Here is an 18,441-nt window from a genome sequence, read left to right on the forward strand (position 1 = left end):
GGCTGGTTGAAAGCTCAGTTCAAAGACAGCTAAACTATTTTGGTGCCACTGAGCACAGAATTTGTTTTGCAAAATATTTGCTGCTAACTATGCTGCACAGAAAGAAAAAAAAGGACACATGTAACATTCAAATTCAGTTTGCAGAGCTTGCAGTCAGGAATTCCATTCACTGCATTTCTAAATGTATTGCTACATATTTTTTGAAGCTTGCTTTCCTTTATCTTTGTCAGCTGGTGTCCAAAACCACTAACTGACTGTGATGGGGAGGTGTTTGTTAATGAATAAGGGAATATCCATCATTTAAGACTACAATCACTCCGCAGTTATGCCAAGTTCAGTTTTGCCTGCTGTACTCGTAATATCATTTCTTAATGCAAACTTCCCCCTTCAGCTTAGTGAAAGAACTAATTTTGAGCCAGGCGTGAATGAAACCCGAGAGTGAGGCAGAGACGGTTCTCTTTTCACCAGAACTATACCTGATGTCTTGTGTGAGAGTTCCTTCGGCCTCGGCTAGAAGCATTATTAGAAATAAAAGTATGAGAAAGAAGAAGATAGTAAATACAGCAAAGATATAAGATCCGTAATAGTGGTGATCACAATTTCACGCAATATAATAAATTCCTAAAGTCAAAGGAAATCAAAAGCTGGATATCAAACCCAGGACGATACTGCTTCTTCATAGACTTCGAATATTGAATGTAACTAAAATGGCAAGCCAGAAACTGTGCCAAGTTGTGGGGTACACCGCTATATCCCCTATTTTCTATATGATGCTGTTTCCTAATAACACCAGGCTGCCAATCCTATCCCTACTTGATTACCAAAACTGTAGGGAGACTATTGTGAGAAATGAATCCTCCTCTTTCCCTCTGACTTCAGGAAGTATTATATTGATCAACTGGGAAAGAAAAGAGCCCCAGGACAGACTTAAACATAATGATCTGCCTCAGCTCACGTGAGGCCGTGACCATTATAGTAGGAAGTGTTGAGATCAGCCACTCCAGTGGCTGGTACCAGTACCTTGATGAATGACTCCAAATCACCATTAAACAACTTAGCACTATACTGTGATCGGGGTCTGGGCTTCCTGTGTTTCTGGGGCTTAGGGGGAAGATTTGGAGGCCTAAGGGAAGGGAATATGATTACTGAGCAAGTAGAATTAAGTCATACAATAAAATGAAATGTTTGTAAAGTCACGGCAAAACAACAGCGCATTGCAAAGGGAGAAATAAACACATTACTTATCAAGCAGACACTTTCCATCAAATTTAACTGTAACACAATGATTAAAGAGTGAAGAACTCCCCCATTAAAATGCATTACTTATGGATAAATACTGACATTCTTTATGGACTGTTTTACAGTTTTACCATACACATTTATTCCAAACAAGGCACAACTGCAATGGCCATTTCTTGTCACTGTCATGCACGAAATGTGCAGCCAACACTGGAATTGGTGCTGCCAGCTGCGGCAGGACATGGGGCACTCGAAGCACCTCAAGCAGAAAAGTTACTACCTGCCAGAGCAGCTTCAAATTCAAATTGAAACCACTCAGCACACTCCCAAGATGCTTCAAAACCAAACTCTGCATTTTCAACTTGAGCCAGCAACAGTACGCAGCTTTAACCTTCCACATACAACCATCAGCATCTTTACACGGGGAAAGAAACACTTTGCAAATTAGCTAAAAGGAATTAAAAGGATGTTATCAATGTAGAACAAATAAACAAAAGCAGCCTGGCAGAAAAAAAAAAAAAAAAAGAAAAGAAACAACACACAAAACTTTGGTCTGCAAAACATTCACCTTGCATGTTAGATGTTACGCATGTGATGACTACGACTGAAAGCGATTACAGGAAATAAATATTTTTCTTATTTTGTGAGTGTTATGGCACTCCCCATGCCAACAGCTTCTCTAGTGCCCCTGCATCAGCAGCCCAATGTTTCTATGGCTTCCTCAGGAATCAGTAAAAAATTACAAGGTTTTGGGGAAACAGTAAGGAGCACTACTTCAAATCATAAAACATGAAGTGGTGGGACTCTGGTCCATTCTTGTACTACCTGCTATTTATTTAAAATTCATCTTTAAGAATACCCTCTTCCCTTCTACATTTTAACTTTGATCTTGAAGAACATTATCATTTGCATGTCTTACAGACTGGAAACTTAACCAAACCCTGGGGTAATGGATAGGTGCTACCCAGAGTGGGGAAACTTGTCCCAAGGATCATATGGGGAGGACCTTCTCCCTCAGAGCTTCTTTTTCTTAGTGACCGGGTGTGAGAAGACAGGAGTTAACAGGGCTTCCTCCACTTCACCAAGGTAAAATCATTGCCTAGATCCATTGTTTTCTTTCTGCTTACAGAACAATGAATTTAGGATGAGGTGAGCCTGATGAGTCACCTAAGTTGGAGTCAGGGAAGAACATTTTTCTCATTAGGCATAACCTTGCTGACTTCCAGGTACTGCTGGTAGCATCTGGGGTCAGAGTTTAAGCCTCAAAATCAATGTCAGCAATTGGGAAGAATGCTCCGATTTGTCACCACTTTTCAACTGGGGTCACGTAAGGAAGGAAGGTGAGTAAGTCCAGCTGATGGAGCTGAAATGGACAATGAATCAGTGGGAAGAGGAAGAAAGGAGCTCTTAAGTCTGTAGAGATGTTCCCAGGAACATGGGGGCCACACAGAAGAAATTATACAAAACCAAGTGGTCTAGCAAATGCAGAGCCAAAGCTTGATCCAAATTTTTAGCTGGAAGGGCAAAACTTCTGTTCATTTTGTTGTTATAGTTGTTTTGTTTTGCTTTGCTTTGTTTTTAATTCAAGATATGGGGTGGCAGCAAAGTCGTTCCTATCCAGGAAACAAAAAGTAGCAAGAGAAGGCACTGAGCAAGGATGTATTGACTGGAAAGGGCAGGGAAGAAAGAGATCAGGAAGGTTAGTCTGGATGTTCCTGCTGCCAGCAGTACGGGAAAGGTGGTGCCCAGAAGCAGCAATATAGGAAAGTGGCAGCTGCAAACTCACAGTCTGATGCCCTCGGGGTTGCAGCATGCCTGTCTGTGTTTATGTCTGGAAGCAGCCTCACAGGTGTGGCATTACACAACCAAAATGTATGTGCTGCACAAAGCGGGGAGACCTAACACAGTCTCCCTTCTTTTCTGTGAAGGTGTAGACCCATTTAAGTATCAAATGCATGGATACTGAGGGAACCAGGTATTTTCTTCTGAACTGTGCATTCTGCTCAATAAAGAATTTTTTTTCCTAGCACCAAAAATCCACCTGCAATGTCCAAATTCACAAATATTTTCAATGATTTCCCTGCCTCTCCCATCACTGACACTGGCCTAAGCAGCTCACAAGAATGCTGAAATGTTAAAATGCTGAATGTTAAAACACACAGTGCCTGTACACAATTTAAGTAACAACAACAATAATGTTACACATCATTAGGAACTTGCTTTATACTGTGTGATTTCTATTTTATTTTCCATTTGTAGCTCTCTAAACCAAGTTAAATAAAAATGTCTTACCTTGTTGTCATGTATTCAGCCCTGTGACCTAGAAAAGTTGAATAAACAGGAAACAAAAATGTGCATGTTTTAGGTAGATTTTCAGTTGTTTGTAACTAAATTATGCTTGGTAAATTGCTTTTAACCCTAACGCTCACATTACCAGCAAAAGATAGACAATTATACAACTAATAAGGCAATGCGGTTATCTACCATCTCCACAGCTGCATTTAAAATCCAAACATAATCCATGTTATGGAACAACTTCTAAGAACCCTGCGCACTATAAAGGATCATTTGATACTGTAAATAATTTGAAGCAAAACTCCAAACAATGCCTATTGGTTTTTCGAATGTATTTTCTTTGGCTAAATCAGTACAGAGGTAGAGCTGTGCCAGTATTAGATTACATTTCCCCTGGTGCCTTGTGCCTAAACCTGTTCAGTGCAGAAAATACAAAGCTCTGGTGGGTTGCTGCTCAAAGACTCCTTTTCATTTGTGTAACTGCAGGAAAAAAATACAACACTATCACTGGGAAATTATGCAACACAGACATAAGAGTGACAACTGCATGGAACTGTGCAGAAGCAAATACTGTACTCCAGAAAGGTTCATGGATAACATTTGCAGAACAACAGACCAGTCAGTCAGGCATGTGCCCCATGGAAATGCATGATAATGAGAAGCAAAATAATCAAACAGTAGGATGGTCCTGGTATGGTAAGTTCCCACCAGTCTTGTTTTCCCAAAGGGAGATCGCACCCTGTAAATTTACTAGAATTCTTTGAATGTGTCAGTAAAATACTGGGTAAAGGAGAATCAGTGGAATTAGCTTCTTCAGAAATGCAAGGTCCTCTGATAAATGTCTTCACAAGAGGCTAACACGTAACTAAACAGCTATGAATTGAATAGCAAAATATTATCACTGATCAAAAATAAGTGAAGAAAAGGAAAACTGAATGGAATTAAATGGTCTATTTTCATCATGACAAAAGTGTAATGGTCATTTACTCAAGCCTTCCCATCCGAACCACTTATGTAATACATTTACTGAAGTCTTAGGGATATCACAGCAGCTAAGGAGGCAGAAAATTGTGCAAATAGCTAAAATACTTTTTTATTGAGTCATGAAAAAAACTGTGAATCCCTTCAGATGTGTTTACCAATGTCAGGGAAGAAGACACACAATGGCAAATTGAAGTCAGTATTGACAGGTTCAAGTAACAGATATTAGGGAAGGAAGAATTAAATACCTATGCAGCTAGTAGAACTACAGATAACTATGCTGACTCTGAAAATCACTCTGAGCATCACTTGGACTAGCTCTACGATCCCTGTTGAATTTGAAAGTGACACCAAAAAAAAACACCAAACTTTTAATACAGCAAAAAGAACAAAAATCAGTGAGATGCAAAAGTAATATTATCTGGCAATCTCCTGGTGCACATGAAATACTGCACAGTACTGAATGCCCTCCTCTGAAAATATATTAAGCTCTTGGAAAAAAAATTAATCTCTGGCATTGATAAGATGTGCAAAGTTTGTTGGCACCTATTTTAAAGAGGTGAAAAAGAGCGATGATGAGTATGTTAAATAATTAGTGACATGGAAAGGGAAAATCAGGAACTTCTCCCTGCTCATATAATCAAGGGAAATTCACTGAGACTAAGAATTCCAATAATACGTGCTAGTTAAACAAGAGATGTTACAAATCCCAAGTCTGGAGGTTTTAAACACATCTCTGATATTTAATAAATGAGGGTAAAAACTATCTGGGACATAGAGTCAATTTCTTTTACAACTGCTTATTCTCTTTTTGCATTTCTCTTTGCTTGGTTCAATAGATGTGCCTTGGGTCTGAATTAACATGGATGTAAGTGTGCTTCCTATGTATAGTATCAATTTTGTTTGAGTATTCCTCATTTACTGTTCCAAATTTGCACATGCATACTCAGCACAGAGCATTTTATCTATCTTCCTTATGCAGATCATGAAAATGCATCTGCAGTGTCCATGAAGAGCAATGGTGTAGTAGCTAGATGATCAGCGGGAACAAAATCCAAATGCTGTCAGTGCTGTGGACACCACGTGTTTTTGAATAAAAGCAAGAGAGAGTGTGCCAAAGAAAATTACTGTTTAGACCATCCTCTCCCTTTCCTCTTTTATTCTTCTTCTCTTCTCTTTCTCCCCTCTCCTCCATCTCCCCCCATTTGTCAGCTGTCTTGCTGAGATGAAAGTTTCCAGAAGAGGCAGTTTGAGTGGAGGAGGGGAGCAGTTAGTTCACTTCCTAAAAAGAAATATTTTCTATACTAGCTAATACTACTAATATTTGTAATTTTACTACCCTTTCAATTCTCTATCCTTTCAATTATCCCTATTCAAGGCATGCACAGATCCCAGGTCTTCCTTCCCAGGCATGTGTGTTGTCATGCAAGACATACCTCAATAAAGTGGGGTACCCAAAATTTTTAACTCTACAGGAATGGTGGCTTTTGCTCCAAATATTGGCTTTGAGTGTGCATGTATACATTTGCGATACTATTTCTATGGCATGGTGATAGAATAACAACTATGTGCAAAAACAGTGTGGGCAACAGAAATAAACGACTTGGGGTTACAGCTGCTTGGGTCAAAGGGAATGCTTCAAACAGAACAGCCCGAGCATGCCCGAGCACGGCAGAACTGCCCAGAGTCTGACAGCAATTTATCACTTAAGACATCCCGCTGAGCAGTTTTTCTTTGGATTTCCTTTGATATAGCTCTTCCCTTACTTCTTTCCCACATGCATTACGCAAAGGATTCTACTGCCTTTTATTCTTCTCCCTTCAGTAAATGATCGTGTGTTTTACTGGGCTTCCAAATTAAAAATATTTATTTTTCCAAATACATTTTTGTGAGCATTTGGAGGAAAAAATTCCTCATTTTTGACCAACATAGCCGCATGTTTTTTTGTGGGAATAAACTTCTCAGCACTTGGAACCAAATCCTACTAAATGAAAACTTCTACGAGAAAGAATATAATATAATTAGCTGTCTGAAAACAGTTACTACCTTCTACAGTCCAGCCCTGCAAGAAAACACTGCTTATTTCATGCTTAGTTACTCCCTGGACAAGGGCTTTGTTTGGGTCTCAGCCACAGAAATGTTAATAGCTCTTTAGGCACCTTCACAACTGGATTTTTGGATCTGGTGTTTTATATTAAAAGCAAGAAAATTGTCTGATTAACAACACATTTTTTTGGCAGTAAAAAGAAAATAAATTGACATATCCTGTTACTCTTCAGAGAAAAAGTTTCCTTTCTTGTGTCTGAACTTTGAATTACAGTCTTTAACCTTCAGGAGAGGATTTTTATTCTTTGTGGTGTAATACACTTCCTCTCAAGTCTGTAGCACTCTGTGTGGCATGTGGTATGATTTTCCTTTTCCCTTTGGTCCATAAGGAAGTGCCTGCTGGGAGGGCTGCTAAGAGGTGGGCTAGAACTATGCATAGTGCCTGATTCATTGCTGTCCCAATTCATTTTTACTTCCTTTTAATTATGGGAATCTGCTCATTTGGTTTGCATTTTAAGATGTATTTTTTAAAAATTATGGAGTGTGTTCAGGACAATGGATAATTCTCTGTCATCATAATTTGTAAAGATTCAAATAATTGTACATGCAATAATGATAATCAGCAGGTATAGAGCTACGCATTTAGTTTTCATTCATTCCAATTCACAATGAGAAAATACTTTGTAGAATCTCACATTAATTAAGTCTGTAAGAGTCTCGGTACTGGAAGTAGGTGAAGAACAACAGTGAGGTCAGGATTTAACCTATTACCTTTCATAAATGCTTCACTGAGCTGTAACACTGCAAGAAGGACTTTCATGTCCATGTTTCAGAAATGTTGCACTAGTGGGTCCATTTTAAGATATGTATCCTGGATAATTTTGCATGCTTGAAAAATATCACTTTCCCTTAACTCTTAAAAAAAAACAAGTCATCAGGAATCCTGGGGAAGTAGTAATAGTGCATTTATCACAGCTCTCAAATCACCCTGCATTGATCGTGTTAGCTCTCCTTTCAGACATGAGGTTTTTCATTCAATAGTTCCATCTCCAAATATAGTCACTTGTCTAAACATATGCACAGTGGAAATAAGTATCTGTTGAAGAAACAGATTTGATTTAGGGTGTGCAGTCTTACCACTTCATCAAAAGTATGACTGGTTAAAAATCAAATCTATGCTGAGTGGACAATTGAGCTTTAAGCTCTGTCACTTCCTCCAGCATACATCCTGAATTTCAGTGGGTTCACTGTATACTTTGGGATCACTTTTAGGTTTGTTGTGTGATATTTACCTTCTCCAAGTGTCCTCTGCAGCAAGTCATGCTTTGCTTGAAGCTTTGTGATGAGATTACTACCTTCCAAATATTCTCTGAATTTCTGTAGAGATGAAGATCAATCTATTATTATGTATGTGACTTAAATCCCAGGAATTTCTGCACAATGTTTACTTCAGGTGTTTGATCTGTTATCACATGAATGAGGAAGCAACCAACATACCATGAAATAGAATTGCTCGGTTTCCTGCTGGTTAGCTCTTCTTTTTGCAATGCTAGGCTTACTCAGATATGTCTCAGAGACTGTGGACTTCACAGACTCTGTTGAGCGACTGTGCTGGAAACATTCTGACACGTCGTAGTCTTCAATGGTGACCATATCTTGTATTGTCTGCAAAGTAGCCTCTGTTGTTTTCTTAACCTGGTATTAAAAAGCACAACTTAACAAATGGAAAGATAAATACGTACCAGAACAGCCTAGAATGGAAGCTCTTTACTTAAACGAATGGTCTGGCATACTTGCCCAAACGGTGTTGTGTGAACATGAAAAATTAAATGTACTAAACCAGATATCTATGTAACACAAAAATAACATCATTAGGCTTCACATCTAGTTCTCTGCTTTACCATGGTACAATCCATAAATGTTGATGTACTCTTGTGTTGACTGTATGTGAGAGAAATGTGATGTGATTTGATTATGGTCCCTAATTTGGGGCAACGGGAAATAGAGATGACAGGCTGTGCTGAAGGGTTAACTCTTCAGCATATGCCTGAATCTGCTAGTTTCAACTTGTATATTAAAGCATCTGGCTAGCAGAGCATATTCTTCCATGTTAAAAATCCATGGCGCTGCACTGTGGTATGAAGGGCAATGATGTCTGGACACAGCTGGAGGAGAGGGCTGGAGAAAGAATATTTTACACCAGTCTCACAGCACTTCCTATGGAGCACAGCCATGATGGAAACCCAGGGATGAATGCCTTGGAACAGAGGATGCAGTGTTTCCACTAGCACTGGAATAAAAGTAACTGGCAAGACTGACAAGGATGTAATTTACCTCCCAGTTCTGCTTTTCTAGACTTTTTAGTAGAGTCAACTGACTCATGCACACTTCTACACATACTTCCAGTGCAGGAAAATAACCTTCTTATGCCTGCCAACATGATTTCTCCCTCTATATCCTTACACTCACTGGTGAAAAATACCTCTCTTGTTCCTTTTGTCTTTGCTACCTTGAGACACTTTCTGCATTCAAGTGTTGTTTTTTTTTTTAAAGACTACCATACAAATCTAACAGGCATTACTATTTTGTTCTAGGCATTCAAGACATGACACAGAATGAGAAAAACTCAAATCCCAAAAGCTTATCAAAAAAGCACACACGAACACAAAAACATCCCTGTACTTTAATTGAAGATACCCATTTAAACTGAGGGCCTTTAACACTGCCTTAAATTGGATAAAAGTTCAATTTATAGCCACGATGGGGCCTCTCTCTACTGCTGGAGCAGAAGAAAGAGAACAGCATTGTATTTCTGTAGTTTACAAAAAATGCATTTTGCTAGGTGAGCTATTCCCAGGGCAGGCATTCAGTACTCCTGTTTATAAATAGCTGCAGCTGAAAGCATAACAGATTTTGACTCAGCTACCACAAAAGACAGTCCAAATTCCTCTGACCTTCAGAAGTAGTAATTTGGGGACTGGACAGAGCGTGGTCACAGAAGACAGTAACTGTGCTCAGTGGCTTTCTGCCACAGAACTATATGCTATAACATGCCAAAAAAATACATGCCCTGCAACTTTTCACTGAAGCACTCGCAAAATATAGAACTTAGTACTATAACCACATGGAAAGGTAAAAGATGAAGTTTCCAAACATCTATAAAGCAGACAAGGATCTACATGCGCTTAAAAGAAGCCAAAGAAAATTCTGACAAGTGAAGCATTCATACACATATCAGTATCTCTAGGTAGTTAAACATACAACATCTGAACCAGCTGAACAAGTAGGACTTCAGAAACATAGACCTTTGAGACACTTGATATTAATTCCTGAATTGTAGTTCTTTTAACATCTCTGGAACTGCCTCCAAATTCAACCTATTTGACCATTTTGTAACAGGCATGAAAAGTGGTAGTTTTATATCTGATGCATATTTAATCTCCTAAGAAAAGACTAAGTGCAAATTCTGTGGTTTTCCATGTTTATCACATCCACAAAGCTGGCTACCAAAGGAGCCTCTACATAGCACTTTGCCAGTGATCTTCCAAATTAAGTTCTACATCAGGCTAAATGGGTCTCAGGAAGTAGTGTGAAGTGATGGGCATATGAACATGGGAAAAAAATCAGCCTGTTTCAACTCTTTTAACTCTTTTCAGCTCAATGGTTCTCTAAAATTGAACAGTTATAGAAGAACCGAGTTATTTCAATAATTCAAAAGAGCACTAGCATTTGAGTGTCTAGAAGCAAACATTTGGTTAAAAGAAAAAAAGAAGAAAAAAGCACCCTCTAAAATACAAGAGATCCTTTAAAAATCAAAACTACTGGATGAAATATGTGGGTAAATAAATAAAATGGTTAGGAAAAAAACATCAGGTGTTTTTTTCTCTGTTGAAAGTTATTTACACAGTAAATTTATTTTCATATTTTCATATAATTATTCACGATTGATAAATAAAAGTGTGAAAACAGACTAAAATAATTTTGGAGACAGATGTATAGAAGCATATGAATATACATATGTTTTAGCTGAAACTGAATTACCTCAAACCTCTCCTGAAAAGGACAATGAACAATACATATGCAGTCAACACATGTTGCTGTTTCGTTCTGGTTTGTTAGTATACTTGGCTCAGGCAAACAGCCATGCTTACTGCAAGCCAAATCCTGCATTCTTTTACATCCCCTGAAATGTCTCCAACAGAAAAAAAAAAAAAAAGAGGTATATAAGAAGCTTTTTCTATCATGGTTCTAACTTAGCATATTTGCCAGTATTTGTTTTTAAAATTACGACAGCTCATATAGATTGGAGCCATTTTAGTGTTGTTTACGTGCTTCTGACAAGGTAGAGAACAATGCATCTTCCTGAAAATAGTGTCTGATGCATAGGCCATGCATACACAGACCTTACCTCCTCATTTTCAATTTTGAGAGTGGCCAGCCGTGACTGTAGCTGCTGATACCTAAGCATAAGCTCTGCTTGCACAGGTTGCTGGGCAGTGACTTGACAAACCTAATAAAGAATCAGAAAGAGCTGTGAGATACAAAGAAGAAAAAAATTCAAGTCTTTGGTTGCTCTCCTTAACATGAGGTGAATTCCTATCAATGCCACTAAAATGCAATAAAGCAGACAATAAAACGTAATCATCTACATTTAAAGCATTTATATGCTATGAGGTGTGGAAGTACACACCCCATTTTAGGACTACAGAGCACAGCCCTGTTTGTATGGCTGCTTTGTGTTGCTTCTCTGTCATACAGCAATGCAAACCCTGGAGTTCCCTTCCTGTGAAGATGTACACAGGTGATTCTGCATTCTGCTTTGCTACTGGCCTTTGGAATGCAAGAACAGGGCACAGCTGGGAAACCCCGTACTCTTGAAATCTCCAGATGATAAAATGGAGAACAAAGGGAAAGGGCTGCATTTCAGTGGGCACGGCTTGGAGATCTCCAGCTGCTCTCAAATAACAATCACAAGTTCTGTTACAGGAGAGAGAGGTAGTGAAAACATAAAGTCACTACTTACCTTGGTGCTGGACTGAGCACAGGCTCACCAGCAAATCTTCTGGATATGTCATAATGTGTGATACAGAATATAATAACACACAACACCTTTTATTTGGGAACTCTGAAGAAGCTCAGAACAGTGCGGCAAGTTTTGCAAAAGGTTATTGCTGATCTACTTGATTTTGGGTAGCAATAGCAGCTGTTACCATTCTGTGTCTTTGTCAAAGGGGATAAAATTTCTATCCTGGTGTATAGGAAGAGAAATAATCACTGTGGGGATATTTGTCACTATACAGACCTCATCACCCATATGAGACTGGAACTCAAATTTCATTGGCGGACAAAAAGCAGTGGGGTACATTTCCATGAATCTCTGCTTGTCACTTCGTGGCTCCAAGCTGTCAACTGCATTTTCAATGATGTCTAGTCCCTCATGCCTGGAAGTTTCAAGGTTATACTCTGCAGAAAGATATGTTCTTAGGGCTCTGTTCAGACTTGCGTGGTATCCAAGATCACAACACTAATAACAGAAAAAAGGGAGAAGAAAACCAGTTAAAAGGCAAGAACACCATTCCAATACACAAAACCATAAATTATCACTAAAATTTTATGTCCAGAAATTTTTCTGTCTTCAAAGTATTCTACAAAATATCTTGTACATCAAAACATGGTATTAGGGTCAAAACAGTAAGCATTTAGTATCCTAATTTTATTGCAAAAATTAAAGGACAGTTTTGGAAAAGAGATCAAGTGTACAAGTACAGCAATACATGTATGTTTGGATTTGTTTATCTGATACAGATGTGCAATGACTGTATTTACATAGAAAAGTTCTGGGACTCCAGCAAGAAGTGGGCTGGACTTTTACAATACTGTAAAGTATTATTGACATGTAAAGTATTATTGTCATGTAAGCCTCAGATAATCTATTTAAATATATCTTGATATACCTATGCATCTAAGTCAATGCTAGCACCTAACTGAAAATGAATCAGTTCTTGCTAACCATGTATGTGCCATGACAGAAAAACAAAAACAAAAACAAAACCACAACTGCTTCCCCCATTAGTGACTTAAAGCCCACCCAGCTCCAACCCCCTGCCATGGCAGGGACACCTCCCACCACACCAGGTTGCCCAAAGCCCCATCCAGCCTGGCCTTGAGCACCTCCAGGGATGGGGCATCCACAGCTGCTCTGGGCAGCCTGTGCCAGGGCCTCACAACCCTCACAGTAAAGAATTTCTTCCAAATATCTAATTTAAATCTCCCCTCTTTTAGTTTGAAGTCGTTACTCCTTGTAGCTAACACACTCCCTGACAGAGTCCCTCCCCAGCTCTCCTGCAGGCCCCCGTTAGGTACAGGAAGGCCGCTGTAAGGTCTCCTTGGAGCTTTCTCTTCTCCAGGCTGAACAACCCCAGCTCCCTCAGCCTGTCTCCACAGGAGAGGTGCTCCAACCCTTTGATCACCTTTGTGGCCCTCCCTTGGACTTGTTCTAATACTTCCATGTCCTCTGGTGCTGAGTGCTCCAGGGCTGAACACAGCACACCGGATGAAATCATCGCCATCGATGCAGTGCCAACAGTTTCACATCCTTTCCCCTGACAGTACAAGCGTACTTACTGTAAACACCTTATTTCCCATGCTCAGACAGAGCCAGCAATACACATCATTACTAAATGCAGAGTCATAATTTATCTCTTTTATTTCTAGGGATGAGAATAACCCTGGAATATAATTGAAACCTAATTGGTAAAATGTAAATTGTGTTTGTTCCTGAATTTTAAACACCCTACATTTGCATTATTCATTACCAGTTAATATTTTAACGGAATGGCTGAATATATTTTTAAAGCGTTGCAGCAGAAGTGTATCAAGTGATTGTTTTCTTAATCCCCTCTTCCCCCCATTTAATAGTATCTTAATAGCAGAGATACTATTAGAGATAATAGTATCTTTAGCTTGTGCGCGGTGAGCTTCCAGGTAATGGCAGGAGCACTGCAAACCTCTCTGGCACCCCCATACTGGAGCATCAGTCTGCTAACAGCTGCGTACAAAGAAGTGTTCTTTATTTGAAAAAGTGTGCTTAGGCTTGACTCGGTCCAGGGTCAAACTGACCAGAAATCTGTTGGCAAGCATTCTGCAGCAGAGGAAAGTAGCCAAAATTTCTCATCTCATAGGGTGTCTGCTGGAAATTGCTGCAGTTTTAGGAGAGATTTGTCCCTGGCAGAGGACAATGTATGTCTAGGGCAGTCAGGGAGCACACCGCCTCTGCCTACCTCCATCCCTCCTGGATGCCCAGCCACAACTTAAAATCCTTCCCTGCAGAACTCAAGAGCCAAGTGATGCATTTGGGTAAAGAAGCAGTTTGAATTCAGTTGTCTGTATACCATGTTTATACACATCCCTCCTGCACAGCTATTACAAACCCTTACAACTCATTAGGAATCATGTTCCCTTCCCTTTCCTCCTTATTTAATAAAAGAGAAAAAGACAGAGAGACAGAAAGACAGACACATGCACAAGGGTAGGAAAGAGAGTTTTCAACCTATTTACCATACTTAAATCTGTGTGTTCAAGAGAAACAAACCACTACCTAAAAACTAGCTCTTGAACTATTTAAAGAAAAAGGAAAAAAGCTGCCATGTTCATTCAAACACACATGGCTTAGCCTCTTTCTTTTGCATTTATACAATGGAAGTGTGTTTCATGTACCATAACAGCCACTCAATTTTTATATTAAAGCCCATCCATATTTCAAAGATACCCAGTCCCAAAAATATTGTTTCTAAAAGGAAAAATCTCACGGTGTTTTTCTCTTGTTCTGTGTCAAATCAGATCTCATATTTAATTCACTATCGTGGATGAAAAAGACAGACTAAAAGTGATGATAAGAAAGTGGTTCAGGGAAGCTGTTTTATTTCGTGTGCATTAGTTTGAGAGAGACCTCAAGGAAGACTAAATTGAGAGGAAATAAGAAATGGAGGGCAATGCTTCATTTAGCATGGCCAACTATCCATGTGTTATAAAACTACAGGCATTTAGAGCCTGTATTTTGGAGGATTAATAGAAATCACACTGAATTACTACTATAGATGTAGGGGGGGTTGATACAGCTGTTTTACAAGTTGGAATATAACACTGCAGCCTTGCAGCTTGATGCAAGACCTTCACTGTTTAACCCCTAATCTACTCAGTAACTACCATCTGATCAGGAATGAAAGCCTCGGTTATTATCTGCAGGTGATAACAGCTGTACAGGGTAACAAATACTGTTTCCCAGCCAAGAAAAATGATTCCTCCAGTGAAGCAGAATATCCTGCCAGACTAAGGCTTTATTTTTTTCTTTATATTTTTTTTCAGTGTTAATGCCAGCAGAGCAAACAGGAACAAAATCCAGAATCTGAACGAATGCCTTGTGAGTGGAATTTAAAATGCCTGGATTTAGAATTTTACTTCAAAAAAATACGTAAAAGTAGAATTTGTATAAGTAGTACTATATTTTTAAAACCAAAATGAAAAATTATAAGACATTGCAACTCTTACTTTTGCCAGGCTGGCAGAAAACTGAGAGACAAAGATATTCTTAACCTGGAAACAGCTCTGCCACCATACCAACTCACAGCTATTCAGAGAGGAGAGCATTATTTTCATCTGTTAGCACTAGTGATGGTTTAGAGATGCCTACAATGGAGACAACACTTGGTGCATTTGCTCATTATTAACACTAATAATGTAAAGTACTGCTACTAAACTGCTGCTGCCCAACCCTGGAAGAAAACAAACAAACAAACAAACAACAAACCACACACCACTTTTGAGGTATTACAAAAAGGTAGATATGTATGCACTTACACATACATGCATGCATACATGATTCTCATGAAAAAAAAAAAAAGTAGACCTAAAAGACTTGTAAAGCTCAAATGAGCAACCACACTTAGCCAAAAGAAATACGAATCCTTGAGATTCGCTTATCAGGACACTAAGGTGACAGCCTGGAGTCAGTAAGACCTGCTATCAATCTATGGGCTAGAGAGATGAGATGTCAGTTGGTGCAGTAAGACACGAAGATGAGGAATGAGAGAATGAAGTCACAGACTATGAGTTTTATTGCATTTCAGGATTTGTAAAGACTTTTGGTTGGGTAAAGTAGAGGGAGATGAGTGATGCATTTGGGATATGTGTGAAAAATTAATTTTGTAATTTGCATTTTATTCTTATTTGGAATTTAATCTGAAGCAGTCTCAAGAGCATTTACTTTCTTTATTGCACCCCAGAGTATATTTAGGCTTGAACAAAACAAACTGCAGTGCTTAGCACAGAGCTGCAACCAAACAACCAAGCTGATCTTCATTTCATTTCAGGAACAATAATAAAATTCTAATGCCAATAGAGACAGAAATTCATAAAAATGCCTTAACCTCTAAATAAGTCATGTTCTAATCATCCCTGGTACACAAACATCAACATTCAAATCAAAGGGATCTGACTGTACACATCATATTTATGAGAACTTATAATAAAGACTGTGAGCTGCATACGCTCTAGCCTAATTTTAAACTTGCTTCTGTGAATGATTAACAAAGAACCTTTACTGAATAAATTAAGTTTGTAACAGCTTAATGCTCTCTAACTTCCTAACCATCCAAAGCATGTAGACTGCAATTAGATATTTGGAAACTCCACTTTAAGGAAGATCAACACATAAACATTGTATTTATGCCAGTAGCAGAACTACAGTGAAATTAGTTTTGATCACTATTTCCTAGCACTTACCTTCAGATCACAAGAATGCATGCTAACTCTGATAGAAGTTCCTTACCTTCCTCTTATACTCAGATAAAACTCACAAACACAAATACATGGAACTCTTTAAATAAATGAGTCATAATTTGTGCCACATGGACAGATGCTGGTACTAATAGTCTGCTTAGCAGGGGTGTGTATGCTACTATTCCTCAGAAATCCACAATCTTAAAAAAAAATCTATGTATCAGACAAAGCTTATTTAATTTAGCTAAAAAGCACTCTGCTACTTCCTACATGATACACATAAGGAGAAAAACTAATCCTGTCCTTCACTTGAAAAAGATCCTACTACATATTCAAAAGAGAAGAAATATTCATCAGAAAAATCAAATTTCTCTAGAACAATATGGTGAGAGCAGAAATACACTGTACATATCAAATCCTGCTTATCCCCCCACTTCTCTGCAAATGTTGGTCCCAGCCTTCAGCTCACGAAATGCATTAAGGCATCTAGCTAAGACTCCAGTAATATTTTATCTTGCTTTTATCACAAGGGCTTAAGACGAACACCACATCATCATTTTAAGTCAGAAGCCCTGAGCTTTGTTAATGAAATGAACGAGTTGAACAGTTCAGACTGAGTTCATCTAAGGAACTGCAACTTAGGATTTTCCATATGAGCCTCACAAATCAAGTTGCACTGGAAAAAAATCTTTAATATATAAGTAAATCCCACAACCATCCCCAATTTTGTTACAAACAGTTCACTGTGCTCCTCCATATATTTATCCCAGTTTCATCAGACATATTTATCAGTAATGTAGGAAAACATTCACTTTCATTTACAATCAACATCAACAGCTCAGGGAGATCTAAATCCCCTCCATGTTAACTGAAATTCAGACACAAAGGAGAAGTAATCTCCTTCTGCAAAGAGAGAGAGAGTTCAGGGAAGCACAGAAAGAAAAGCAGTCAAATAAGGACAAAGTAGAGGGGGTAAAGAGTGAAATAACCACCCCTGCTCTGAAAACTCAAAATCGTCCCATTACATTAGTAGATTTACAGAATGAGGTAGTCTGGATTGTTGTAACATATGGTCAGTGGGAAGTATGTCTCACATTCTGATGATATAACCCGAAAATCTTGCCAAGACTCTTGCATTTACAGAAAGTGTTTCCTCTGTCAAGTAGTAAACACTCCGTCTAGATAGCAGTGCTTTCACAGAATATTCTGATTAAATACAAATGTCTGCAAGACACTTCCTTTAAAGAAGCTCAGTCAGATTGAGTTGGCTCTGAAGCAAATTCTGGTCACACGTTTATAGCCAACTCTTACAGAACAGTGATGAAAAGGACATTTAAATTTTCCATTTAAATTCTTTAGAGAAGTGTAATTTCTAAAGCCATTTCACCAAAATAATGTTATTCATGGCTTGGAAAAAGCCACTCAAAGTAGGTATTGTTTTCCAGCATTAAGAAATATTGCAAAATGTAAATTTCTGTTAAAGAGTAGAGCTGCTAGAAAGCTCTAGACTTCATGGTTGTGTAAGTATCTCTTCAAACACGAACTCCAAAGAGTGTTATCTTTGTATATATGTACAGAGAGCTTCAGCTCGCTTCTCCTCACAATTCTTTGTGAAGCTCCAGGGCTGTGGTTTCTACAGCATTCACTGCTATGGCAAACTCTGTGAACATCGGTAAGAACCAGAAGCATTTTCCACTCTGAAAAAGTTTTGACACAGTAGGAACATACCCTGGAGACATTTCCTGGGAAATGTGAGCTCTAAAAGAGAAGGCAGGAGAGAAGACTAAATCAGCATCTTTCCAGCCTCTGAAGGGGTACAGGTCCCACAGGAGTCTGTACTGGGCCCAGTACTGTTTACTCTCTTTATTAATGACATAGACAGTGGGGTCAAGTGCACCCTCAGCAAGTTTGCAGATGACATCAAGCTAAGTAGGGCAGTTGATACAAGACAGGGAAAGGATGCCGTCCAGAAGGACTTGGACATAATCAAAAAGTGATCCCAGATAAACCTCATGAAGCTCAAGAAGTCTAAGGTGCTGCAACTGGGTTGGGGCAATCCCAAACATCACTACAGACTGGATGATGAATGGATGGAGAGTAGCC

At 38.8% G+C, this 18,441-nt stretch overlaps 1 protein-coding gene across 4 annotated transcripts in view; it reads right to left on the reverse strand.

Annotated features, from left to right (window-relative positions):
* Positions 1-18,441, reverse strand: part of SRGAP1 (SLIT-ROBO Rho GTPase activating protein 1) — a 148,659-nt gene that overhangs the window by 30,773 nt on the left and 99,445 nt on the right. For 3 of the 4 annotated variants that reach the window (XM_084506567.1, XM_084506570.1, XM_084506569.1), the window contains exons 7-12: positions 11,864-12,085; positions 10,970-11,071; positions 8,059-8,256; positions 7,854-7,938; positions 3,532-3,559; positions 1,021-1,123 (exon numbers count right to left, since the gene is read on the reverse strand). In XM_084506567.1, coding sequence (XP_084362693.1) covers positions 1,021-1,123; positions 3,532-3,559; positions 7,854-7,938; positions 8,059-8,256; positions 10,970-11,071; positions 11,864-12,085 — 738 coding nt within the window. Of the gene's footprint in view, positions 1-476; positions 511-1,020; positions 1,124-3,531; positions 3,560-7,853; positions 7,939-8,058; positions 8,257-10,969; positions 11,072-11,863; positions 12,086-18,441 lie in introns of all 4 variants that reach the window. The other variant, XM_084506568.1, reaches the window with a different exon arrangement.

Source organism: Aythya ferina, assembly GCF_964211825.1.
Source record: "Aythya ferina genome assembly, chromosome: 1".
Taxonomy (NCBI): domain Eukaryota; kingdom Metazoa; phylum Chordata; class Aves; order Anseriformes; family Anatidae; genus Aythya; species Aythya ferina.